The sequence below is a fragment of the Stegostoma tigrinum genome, chromosome 37, assembly GCF_030684315.1.
Source record: "Stegostoma tigrinum isolate sSteTig4 chromosome 37, sSteTig4.hap1, whole genome shotgun sequence".
Lineage (NCBI taxonomy): Eukaryota > Metazoa > Chordata > Chondrichthyes > Orectolobiformes > Stegostomatidae > Stegostoma > Stegostoma tigrinum.
In genome coordinates, this window is record NC_081390.1 from 6,612,115 (window position 1) to 6,624,478 (window position 12,364).

At 38.4% G+C, this 12,364-nt stretch overlaps 1 protein-coding gene across 1 annotated transcript in view; it reads left to right on the forward strand.

Moving 5' to 3' along the window:
- The window catches only part of sec31b (SEC31 homolog B, COPII coat complex component), a 92,077-nt gene that overhangs the window by 48,385 nt on the left and 31,328 nt on the right, over nt 1-12,364 (forward strand). The window contains exons 17-22 of the mRNA XM_048563519.2: nt 213-339; nt 1,306-1,451; nt 2,593-2,766; nt 5,028-5,213; nt 5,921-6,122; nt 8,572-8,976. Of these exons, the coding sequence (XP_048419476.1) occupies nt 213-339; nt 1,306-1,451; nt 2,593-2,766; nt 5,028-5,213; nt 5,921-6,122; nt 8,572-8,976 (1,240 nt within the window). The remainder of the gene's footprint in view (nt 1-212; nt 340-1,305; nt 1,452-2,592; nt 2,767-5,027; nt 5,214-5,920; nt 6,123-8,571; nt 8,977-12,364) is intronic.

Below are 12,364 nucleotides of genomic sequence, written 5' to 3' on the forward strand. Positions count from 1 at the left end.
TCATTGATCTGTATAAAACATTTTTTTTCACATTTAAATGGCTTTCAAAAGTTTCTACAAATGATGGTATTCATTTAACTGTAGGCAATGCAATCTCAGCAAACTGATGAGAATGCCATTTTAAAAGGTTCTAGTATAATTCCACAGTTTGCCATCCTTGAATCGTTTGTACAGTTTGAGCAATACTAAATGTTATAAATCTCCTGTTGTAGCTTGTGTCCTCTGTCGTCACCCACAATTGGAGGGATATTGTTGAATCCTGTGACTTGGATAATTGGAAAGAAGCTTTGGCTGCTCTGTTAACTTATGCCAAACCCGAAGTGTTTTCTTCATTATGTGGTAGGTTTGCTTCTAGACTGTGTTTTTCAATTCTCATTCTATGGGGGATTTCTTCCTTACTTGCAAATGGTTCGACAGATCTAGTCATACCATTGTCCATCTGACCTGCATTTAAATATGATTATCATTGACAAGCATGTGCAGGTAATCTGAGCACCATCATGACCAGGACAAACCCTCCCCGGAATATCTAAACCAGACGCTATGACTGGTTCGCATTTCAGTGCAGCGCAGCATATACGGCGCAAAAAGCCAAACTGTTTTTTTAAACAATATGCAGTTGGAATTGAACCTGGGATTTTGTAGGCTTCTGAGTGACTCTGCTATTCCCAGAGTAAATCAATATCTCGCACTGCAAATATATTTCGTGATTGGAACACAATGAACTTCCATTCATGTGGTGCTGGGTTTGTTGCAGAATTCCAGCTGTCAGTTAGCAAATCTTAGTCACCAGTGCTTCCAAAATGTATAGCCAACGTATTTGAGCAAAGATTTGTTTTGTGCAATGCTATACGAGTTCCCTATTAGCAAGTCCAAGTTTGGAAGGATCAAAATTGGACTGCTTAATTTTTTTTAACAGTTCAAGTAGACACAGTGTAAACAGTTTACTTTGTTTAGATGTCTGTGACAACACCCAATATAGTCCTGCGTATATTGTTAGAAGTTGAACTAATGCTTCAGCAAGTAGCTTCTTTGTTCAGGTTATTTTATTTATTCTTCAGTAATGTCAACCTATTGCAAATTTTCAGCAAAATATTCACGAAAACTCTGTTTCTTAAATCTATTCAATTGTAATGCAAGCCATTGAGATTTGTAAAATGTTTCATTTCCTAATTTTTAAAAGGGTTTAAAGCTAAATGCAATTTAGTTTTGTCTCCAACTATAAGAAGAATGTGACATGGCCAAAAATAAACTTACTGTCACATTGTTAACTGATGTTCAATCCTTGGGTCCTCCCTTTCACAGATACCCTAGGATCCCGTCTAGAAATGGAGAATGAGGGAAAGCTATGCATACAGGCATGTCTTTGCTACATCTGCTCCGGAAATGTTGAGAAACTGGTAGAATGTTGGGTGAAAACTCATGAAAGCTCGACTCCACTCGCACTAGAGGTAGGAACCTGTAGTTAATATCTCTATGCATTGCAGTGTTTGTGTGCCACATACATTCATGTGCAGGTTCTAAAGTTGCATCCAATGTGGATCAAACATGGTTGGATTAATTGGAGTGAATTTAAAGCACCTGTCTGTCTGAAATCAGATTTTTGTGAATTGGATTTGGTATCCTAAAACTGAGGGGCTGCATGGTGAAGAGAGTGGATTAATGTTCTTCCTTTCTTCCACTGGAGGCATCCTGGCTTTCTTTCCGCTCTCTTCCCACCATTTCTCCCAATATATTCCCTCCCTCTTTCTGTTGGCTTTCTTTTGCATTGTTCCCTTTTCTCTGGCTTTTCTCGCCTGCTCTCAATAATACTCTTTCTCACTTGTGCTATGTTTGTGAATGTTTCAGAGGAAATATCAATGGACTCGACTCAGTTCCTGCCAGATCTGCTGAGTTTTTCCAACATTTCTGTTTTATTTGTGTCTCTGTCTGTTTCTACCACCTGTGGAGCTGCTCCTTGAAATGAGCTTGTTGTCACATGGTTCTGGCATGGTAATCTACCTCCTGATTAATGCAAAATGACTTGCATCTCATCAAGGATTGCTGAAATGGAACTGTTCAGTTAGATTATGGTATGTAAGTTGACACTAATTGCTGAGGGATTTTCTCCACTCAGTTTCCAATAAACTGGTATTGAAAATGTTTAATGTTGATATTGGATGTAAAAAGATTTAATTTCCCAAAACAGATGTCTTCCCTCAAATTTGAGGAAACACTCAGCATGAATGCAAGAAGATCTTGTTATGTAGTTTTTGACTGATAAGTGATGAAGGTCCCTCATCCAAAGCCCTTGTTTAACAAGGGAACTTGCAAGCCTCACATCTTACTTGGATCTATGTTGCTGTCTTTCATTGTCGTAGGATCCAAGTCTTGGAACTCCCATTCCCAGCGCTATTGAGTGTGTTCCTGCACCCGATGGATTGTTGTGATTTAAGAAGGCCGCACGTGACTGTCTTCTCAAGGACAAGTGGAAATACATGACAAATGTTACACTTAACAATGGCACTCGCGCTCTATGAAAAAAATGTTGACAGAAACTGTTACTGATGAACATTTTACAGTTTCAGTCATGATTTGTATTCTTCTCATCAGGACCTTGTGGAAAAGATTATGATCTTACGAAAAGCAATTGAGTTACTCCAGGGCACAGACACGGCTGCAGAGGGCCCAGTCTTTGCAAAAAAACTCACGCAGTATGCCAGCTTACTAGCCGCACAAGGAAGTTTGGAAGCAGCAATGAGCTACCTCCCTCCCACTTCAGATCAGGTTCGACTTTGCATTAGTTTTCTGGACTTGTCATTATCTATAAAAATATGGTGTGGCTGTTTAAACAGTTGCTCTAGAATTCAGGCTTAATGGAAAAACAAAGCCTAGCAGATCAATGTAAAGTGCAAAAGAAAAAAAATCTAATTGAATTTTTTAAGATGATTGAATGATTTCAGTGTGAGTTATTTCCCAAGATAAGTCAATATCTCACCGCCTTTTGTGATTGGGTTGCAATGAAGTTCCATTCAGATAATGCTGGTTGCACCAGAATACATTGCAGTTGTCGGTTGGCAAATTTGAGTTATTGATCGCTGTACATTTTGGAAGCAATGTATTTGAGCAAAAAAATTGTTTTTACAATGCAATACAAGTCACACTTGTTAAGTGCTACTCCCAGTGCAATCCAGGTTTGAAAGGACCAAAATCCATAAAGGACTGCTTTATTGTTTTGAAAAACAGTTCAAGTCGATGCAATGTAAACATTTTACTTTCTTTCAATGTCTGTGACAGCATTCAGTGTAATCCTGTGTGTTTTGTTCCAGGTTAGAGGTTGAACTAATGCCTTAGCAAATAGCCTCTTAGTTCAAGTTATTTTATTCCTTCTTTAGTGGTGTCAGCCTATTAATTTGCAGCAAAATATTAAAAAAAACCTCCGGGTTTCTTAAATCTATTCAATTATAGTATAAACCTTTCTGATTTGTAAAATGTTTTGTTTCCTTATTTTTAAAGAGGCTTATGGATAAATATGGTTTAACTTTGGCGCTAACTATAAGAAAAATGTGACTTGGCCAAAACATACTTATATTCACGTCACGAACAGGTGTTGAATCCTTTGGGGTCCTCCCTTTCTCAGATACCGGAGGATCCTGTCTAAAAATGCAGAATGTATTTTCAGACAGGCTTTAAACCACCTACGTGAAGATACATTTGTCCCTGGAATATTATCCTTTCTCTACCCCAACCCAAATGATGAACAAGCAGGCTGCAAAGACACAAACTGATTTCTAGTTCCAGTGCCAGGTTAACCAGAACTTAACTGCTTTTGATGAGCGTTCTGTCACATTTAGTAAATGATAGCAATTTCATATCAGATCCAAAACGCAAACCATAAATAACATGGTGAAAAGATCATATTTTCCTTTCTAACTGTGTACAGTGTGTGAACTCTGACAGCAATTGAGTGCATTCTACTTTTGTCAGTGTTTTTAGAATGAGTAAAAGTACACTGGATCCCAGATTTTCTGAGTAGAGGTATAAATTATAAAAGCAAGGAATTATACTGAACCTTTAATAAGGTTCGGCTTCAACAGGAATATTGTGATACATTATAGGTACCACTTAAGATTATGAAACTTTATGTGCATGGTTCTAGAATGAGGGACTTCAGTTACTTCAAGAAGAGAATGTTGATAGGAAATTTGATAGACATTTTCAAAACCATGAAGAGTCTAGATAGAGTAGATGGTGAGAACATGTTCCCATGAGAAGGGTTGAAAACCGGAGGACATTGATACAAGCTGAATAGCACAAAACCAGAAGCAGCATAGAGAAAATCATTTTTTATGCAGTGGGTGGTAAGGATCTGGAATGCATTGCATGTGTGTGTGATGAAGGCAGATTTAGATGTGGCTTTTAAAATGGAATTGAGTAAGCACTAGGTCAGAGAGAATTTGCAGGACTGTGGAGAAATGGCAGAGGAATATTGGGACTTCAAGACTAGCTGATTTGCACTTGTAGAGAGCTGACATTGATGTAGCTAGCTGAATGACCTCCTGTGCTCTGTAACATTCCTTATTCCACATGATAAATAACTTGAGAAACAGCAGTGTGCTGAAACTGTTCCACTTAACTTCTATCATCCTTTAAAGAAGTGGGCTGGAACATGTTACTATTTGTCAGTGGTGCATTGAATTACATTAAATGTACCGGATTGCATTTGAAGATTTAGTGATTGCATGTTAGGTTCTCTTGTGACTTTGTGTAGTAAGTAGGAAGACGTCCTCTTTTTTAAGCACGGGAATATTAGGCAAAATGCATTCTGATATAGCAGTGGTTAGCAGAATGTTACTTAGTGAAGCATAATTTGAATGATATACTACAACATATAGCAAAATAACGCAGTTGTTTTAAATGCACCAAGGAAAGATTTTATGTATTTTCAACAAAATTGGGAGAAATTTGCTTTCTCAACCCCTGCGTTTGTGTTTGTGTATTTTGTGGCTGCAGTATGTTTACTGTAATGGGAATACACTTTCTTTCAGTTTACAGTTCTACAGCTCCGTGACAGACTATTCCATGCGCAAGGAGAAGCCCTGGTGGGTCAACAGCCTCCCATATTTCCCTTTAATCATGTTGTAACGAAAGGTATCCGTCCAACTTCCCCTCCTGCTCCCACTCCAGCTCGACAGATACCACCACAAAGACCAATACAGCAACCCACCCAGCAGGTACGTAACACTAAGGCACCCTGACTGAATCTCTTTACTAATTTCTTTTCAATTCTGAAAACATATTGCTATTATTCTGGCCTGTGACTGTGCCTTTGCCCACATGTGCATGTGCTTTCTTGATAATTGCAAGTTCTTCTGTTTCTGCACGCATGTTTTTCTCCATGCAATGTATATTTTCTTGTTTCTTTCTTTTCTAGGCTGTGCGCTTTTGCTGCATGCATATCTCACTGCATGTCCAGTATCACTGCATGTTGCCTTTGCATCACTGGAGAAGTGAGAAATCTGCATGGACAAAACCGTTATATACTTTGGATAACTAGTTGCTAAATATGCACGTTACTCTGTACTGTGCTTGATTTATACCTATGTGTCCTTCAGTATCTATGTAACTTGGTGGTGGCTATCCAGTTCCTGCTGGGTAAAATGTCTGCAATTAATCTCAACTGCAAATTACTCTCAGTTCAATGGAGCAATGTATAACTTCATTCTTAAGCTCATCAATTTTTGCTAAAGTCACAACCAGGAGCCTAGAATTTTCTAAGAAATACTCTTCAGTAATTGTGTAGCTTGCAGCTTGGATCCCTGGTCTGAGTGTCTCTTGGTTTTAAAACTAGATTGTTGAAAAGTCCATGAAAATTGCTTCACTTAACTGCTAAACATTGTTACCTGCTTATAACAACGGCATTTTTAAAAAATCTTTTCAGGCTCCATTTCAGACCTCCTTCAGTCCTCAGGCTCCAATCTGTCCATCAGCTCCAACAGTATTCACTCCCCAGCCTGCCCCAGTCGCACCTCCGTCTGCCGTCCCTGTTCAAGGCATTTCTGGGACTACCACCAACATCTACTCTAAACCAGGAGCCACGCGCCCTGCCTACCCACAGCATCCTACCACAGCTGGTGCACCAGGTAATCTGTCTCGCACTTAAAGTTGATCTGTTTTTCTTTTGAAATGAATGACAGTTTATGTTAATACATGCATTACCTAGGCTAGTGCAGAGAGTATGTTTATACTTCAATAAATTAACTCATGTAAAGTTTTCAATGTGTATGGTTTAATATATATGCTATGTACATACTTTATAATATTTATATGCACATATATGATCATTATCTGTAAAAGAAAATTTGTAGACTTACAGGGGAAAGTAGGGAAGTAACATGCTGAATGGTAACTATCTATAAGAGACATAGCTGCCTCCTGTGCTGAAACTGTTCAATAACACTCATTCATTTAAACCCTGGAGAAAGCAGGCTCATACTCCCCAAACTTTCACTGTAGAACAATTGCATCATCCCAGGATCCAGTCTGGTGAACCTTTCGTTGCACTCCTTGTATGGCAACTATATCTATCCTTGGGTCTTGTCTTTCATTCATCCTTGTTCTAAGGGTTGGTCAAACTATGAACAATCTTTCTCCACTGAGTTCTATTTTTTACTGCCGTCATTGCCAGTCTGTAGAGAGGCCAGTCCATGTTTTGATATTGTCTATCCATGCCATTTAGGTCTTTTCTTGTCCATGACTTTCCAGGTAATGTGCCTTGAGTAACCTCTTTTTCCTGAATAGTTTCCTCCTGTTTGTATCGCATGCCCAAAATATTTGAGCCTTCCTGAAGTCACTGCCTCAAACAATTCCTCATAACAAAAATCTTCTGAAGAACCCACTATTTTGTCTGTCAATGGTACACTTAATATTGTCTAGTATTCCAGGTGCAGTTTGACTAAAGTCCTATACAGTTGCAGCAACGACCCACATTCCTACTTGTTTTTTGGTCACCAGCAAACTTGAAAATATGATATCTGGCCCCCATTATCCATGTCAGTATTTGTCAGTTTCTCTGCCTCTTTCTCATTCCCCATTATAAATTATCTCATTTCTGCCTGTAATTAACCCATGTTTGTCTTTGCTAACCTTTTTCTTCTTTGTATACCTTTTCCAGTCCATTTCAGTTTTCTCAAATTTACTTTTAAAGTTTTTTGAACTTTGCTAAATTCTAAATTGCTCCCACTCTTCAGGCTTACTACTTTTCTGGCCACTTAAAAGCCTCCTCCTTAGGTCTAATATCTTACTTAACTTCTCCTGTTAACCACAGTTTGATCACTTTAACCACTGGGTTTTCGTGCCTCGGAGAAATATATATACCGATCATCATCTGTCTGCTATCGTAACTTCTGATGTTTCCCAGTCCACCAGAATCGTAATGTAAAATTCTGCCATATTATAGTCACTGTTCCTAAAGTCTTCTCTACACTGAGGTTATTAATTACTAATTGTTATCATTGCACAATATTGTATCTAAAACATCCAGCTTTTTAACTTATTATTCAACATTCGGTTCCTGAAAGCATCCATACATGTTCCAGGAATTCACCCTGCCACAGCATTAGTGCTAATTAAGTTTACCTGGATTGAAGCCTTCCATGGATACTTGATTAACCTTTTTACATGCACCTCTAATTTCCTGATTTATGACCAGGTCCTACGTTATCTCTACTGTATGGACAAATGCCGCAAATGTTTATTGTTCCTTGCAGTTTCTTAGTTTCAGCCAAAATGGATTCTACATCTTGATCTTCTGATCTAAGATCTGTCTCGAATGTATTAATCGAACCCTTTATTAACAACACAACCACACTTTCTTTTCCTTTTTGCCTGTCATTCCTCAATTTTGAATATCATTGATATTCAGTTCCTTGTTTTGGTCACCCCTTTAGCCACATCTCCATAATGAAAATTAGATCATATCTGTTTACTTTGATTTGTGCTGTGAATTCACTTAACTTGTTGCAAGTATTGCATGTATTGTTCAAATAGAATGTCTTTTAATTTTACCTTTTTAACATGTTTTTTGACCCTATTTGATTCTGTCCAGTTTCTGCTACCTTCCAGTTTGGCTTAGTTTACTTTCTACCAATACTAGATCTGATTCTCACCTGGATTCTCTCCAAGTTCCTGTCCTTTGTGGCTTAGTGGAAAATGTTGTTAACTGTCCTCTGAAGCACTGGTAAAAGCACTGTGTCAATGCAAATTATTAATTTTAAGCGCAGTATAGGTTTTAGGTGTTGTAGCTGCCAGAATCTTTTCCCAAGTTCAAAGTTGTTTGTCATGTCTGATCTAACAGCCTCTGAATGGCCCTTATAATTCTCCAGTATTTTGGAACAGAGTATAAGAATGAAAAATGCATTGCTGTCTTTAGAGGTTTGAATGCAAGAACTGTGAGCCTTCATTCATGGTGAGATTTCATATGAAAAGTATCTGCCAAGAAATGGCTAATCAAAAACAGGAAAAGATGAATTCAAATTAAACATTGCTTTAGTGACATTACTTGCATTCATTTTAATGTCTTTTTCTCTACAGCCTTTACACAGTTCCAGAATTTTGGACAGCCAAAGGTTCCTCAAAGTGGTCTCCCAGCCTATCCTCTTCAGAATCCTTTGCCAGGTTCAGGGTTGACTGGTCCATCTCTACCTACAGCCTCTCTGAGTGGCCCGACAATTCCTGGTGTCTCCATGCCAGGACCATCGCTAATGACCCCTGCCTCCATGCCATCATATCCATCGTCTAATACATTGACACCCGGCCACACAGCACAACCTGGGCCACTGCCAACTTACCCATCTCACCAGTATCAACCCCAGCCTCCTACGTCTCTACCAGGCATTCACTCCACCTTCCCACATCCCTCTGGAACAGGAGTTCCTGGAGCTCCGTCCTCCAAGCAGTTCACATCTGCGGCAGTTCCTCCTCCTCCTCCTCAAACAGGTACTCTGTTTCCAGCTGCTACCAAATGCACTTCCTCAATTAATAAATGCATTAATTGGACGTATGCCACACTTTGCATGAAGTTTCAAACATATTACAAGTTATTGCACTTAAACTGATTGATTGTATATTTAACTAACAAGTGAAAATAAACTGTCAATGTGCTGACTCTGCCACAAAAAAACTGCGTGAATTTGAGCTTGCTTTTGAAGAGCAATCATTGATCCATTCTTGGATGCGACAAAAACAAAGACTTGGTTTATGTTCCAGTTCAATAGCACAGCAAATAATATAGCAATTTGGCTTTCGTACACAATATGTACAATATTTAATTTTGTGAGTAGCATCACATTTTCTAATTGGAAGACATGACTTAAGTACTATGCATTCCTTATAGATGTATTATAAGATTAATGTTTCTAAAAATTACATTCTGCCTGCCCCTCAAACGTCCAATTTTCCTTCTACAGCATAAATCAACTTATGTTTTTCCAGCACTCCCAAGTGTCTGGTTGAAGAACAACAGAATAGACCGTCACATGAGGCTTTGTGCCCCAGTCTGTCCACTTGTAGAGAAAATGATGCCTGGAGTATTGAAACAAACTACAAAAATAATGTAGCAGATAAATCTCATTCCTAGTTCCAACTGAAAGCTTCTTCCATTTGCTCCTAAGGCACCAAATCTTTCAAGAAGATGGAATTGTATTTAAAACCTTGCTGATTTTACAGGTTTACGTGGACTTGTTTGGCTATATAGGAAATTGTTCCTCAAACTATTTGTGCGTGGCTTACCTTATGAAGCCAAGAAAGAAGCTTTCTGAATGGTTTTATTTTGGAATCACCAAATTAATCACCAGATTAGTGCATTAATTAATGCAGCTAAGAATGTTATGGAGTTTATCATTGCTTGATGTACTCATGAACAGTTTGGCAGCAGTGAACTGTAGCACTGCTAAGGCTCATTTTCTGTGAGGCAGCAGTTTGCTTTATCTGCCAGTAGTTTGAATGAAAATTTAATTTAAATACAAATAGAGAAGTTATTTCCTTCTCATAAATGTTGTACAACTGGAATAGGCATTGTTACTTCTTATGGAGGCTGGAAAAAGTTCCATTGCTGAAAACTACATCTGTGAACTGGCTGGGGTTGAGGGTGACTTCCTGAAACCTTATTATCAGCAAACTTGACAAATTGATGGATGTCTGTCTTAACCATCACAAATCAGCACAAGTGCCCTAGATTAATAATTTCATCAAAACTTGTATTGTTTATTAGATTACTGAAAAAACACATTTTGACTTATTTGTGTTATTCAGAAATGGTTTTCAGTTTCAGATTTCAGCCTGGCATTGTTGAGAATTGCCGATTAGAAGCTGAACATCATCTCACTATGTGGACGAAGGGAGAGATTCTTGTCCATTCCTCCCAGTATTTCAGTGAAGATGAAATCGCTCATCACTAGAAGCACTTTACTGACTAACAGTGTTGAATGCTGACTTGTGCACTCCAAGAACTGAGAGAATAATGAGTGTGAAAAAGTTGCCTTTTATTTTCTTCTCATTTTAAGAACTTTATTATTTGATCCCTTATTCTGTCAGTTTACTGGGGTTCCATTCTCTTAGCTGATAGCATTTGAAGCTACCCTGATCCTGAGCTCCTGTCAGCGATACTTTTTACCAGCTGCAGGGCTTCTGTCAGGAGATAAGTCTGCTTTTTTCTCACTTATTGTTATGAAAGATCTTTGATAATTTTGGACAAGGTTGTGAACTTGCATTTGTAGGATCGCAGATGCAATTGTATGTCCTCCTCCTCTATGGCATGTTGATGCAAGAACCTTTAGCATCAAGAATTTATTGTCCCTGTACTTTTAATTATGATTGAAATTAATTTTTTTGTATCAATCTTATTTGAATTACTGCTGACTTGATGCTAAACTCAGAATTGTGTTTATTGCTAAAAGCAATACCAGATCGGTAAAATGAATTGCAACTAGTTGTTGACTGGCTGACTATAACAAAGTGTGTTGATAAATTTTAGTTTCATGGTTATTTTTGGTGAAAATTTCTGATGCTGGCATGCTTGCCTGTCTTGTGTGAACAAGTCTGCCAGAGCTGGGTTTGCTAGCTCTTGTACTCAGGAATTTGGTGTTCTGCAGATATGAAGTTCGAGAAAGAAGAAGATGCCTAGATTGTTGGCTGTCTTTCTGTTTAACATTACTGATCCATCCAACTTCCAATTGGTGTATGCAGGCCAGGCCGCAGTATTTAGAACAGTGTTTCCAGCCTCGCCTCCATTTCTCTGGAATGCTAGTGACTGTTCACAAAAGCCCTGTGTTCTTCCTATGAATCCCCCTAAGCTTAGCCATTTTGGGGTGCGGGCAGATGATCTTGAGGCAATTTCATTCGGAACCTTGTGTACTCTAGCATCCAGAATTTCCCAGTCACATTTGAATTCCTAAACCATGCTGGAATCATGAAGCCCTGCTGTTGGGTAGTCAATTACCAGGGTTTCTTTCATTTATTAAAATGCTGCCAGTGTGGACGGAGAGAGGATCAACTGAGTGTTCCTCTTCTGTATATTATCCAGATAGGGCAATCCAGAAAAACCGGCCCTCTAATGCCTTGAGTGGAGTACAAGGCAATATTTCATGCTGCACCACAATCATAAGAGTCCTAATGCAATTGTGCAATGTTCAGATAATTTCTGGGAGCATCAACTGTATTATTTTTAATCTACCTTATCTATTTGTTCATACTGTTATATAACACAGCTTATCACAACCACCCGTCCGTCTATTCACATTCTATTTAGCCTATTATCGACTGTGATCATTTTATTAGTTTAGATTCTCTGTTCATGTCCATTTGTTGAGAACGTAGAACTTGATGCAGTTAGACGCCGAATATTCCACAAATTGATTGTTTCGTGTGTCAGTGGGAATTCCACATTTGCATTCTACTGTAGATGTGGTCCTAGATTATTTGAGCACAAGATTTGATAGATTGTATCAAAGGCTAAAACGATTTCTGGTGAGTATTATAAATAGAACTGTAGTTACAGGTAGGTAGGTAAGAGTCATTTAGTGCAACCTTAATGGTTCATCAGGTACTTTCACTTATGGATGTTCCCTAGTTCATTGATTCAGATCTCAGCTCAGAACCATGTTGAGTATGATCTGAAAGTTTTGTTCGTACAACAGACTCAGAACATTCCTGAAATGCTAAAAACGAGTGCTTTATGATGCAAGTCTGGTGGGAATATTTTACTAAGGGGAGTGCAATAATAGAACTTCAGTAAAAAAAACTGGAACAGTTGAAAGAGTCATACCATTTCGTATTAGTGTCTATATTTAGAGGAACCTATTGGTTAGCTCTCATTGTGCACTGGTAT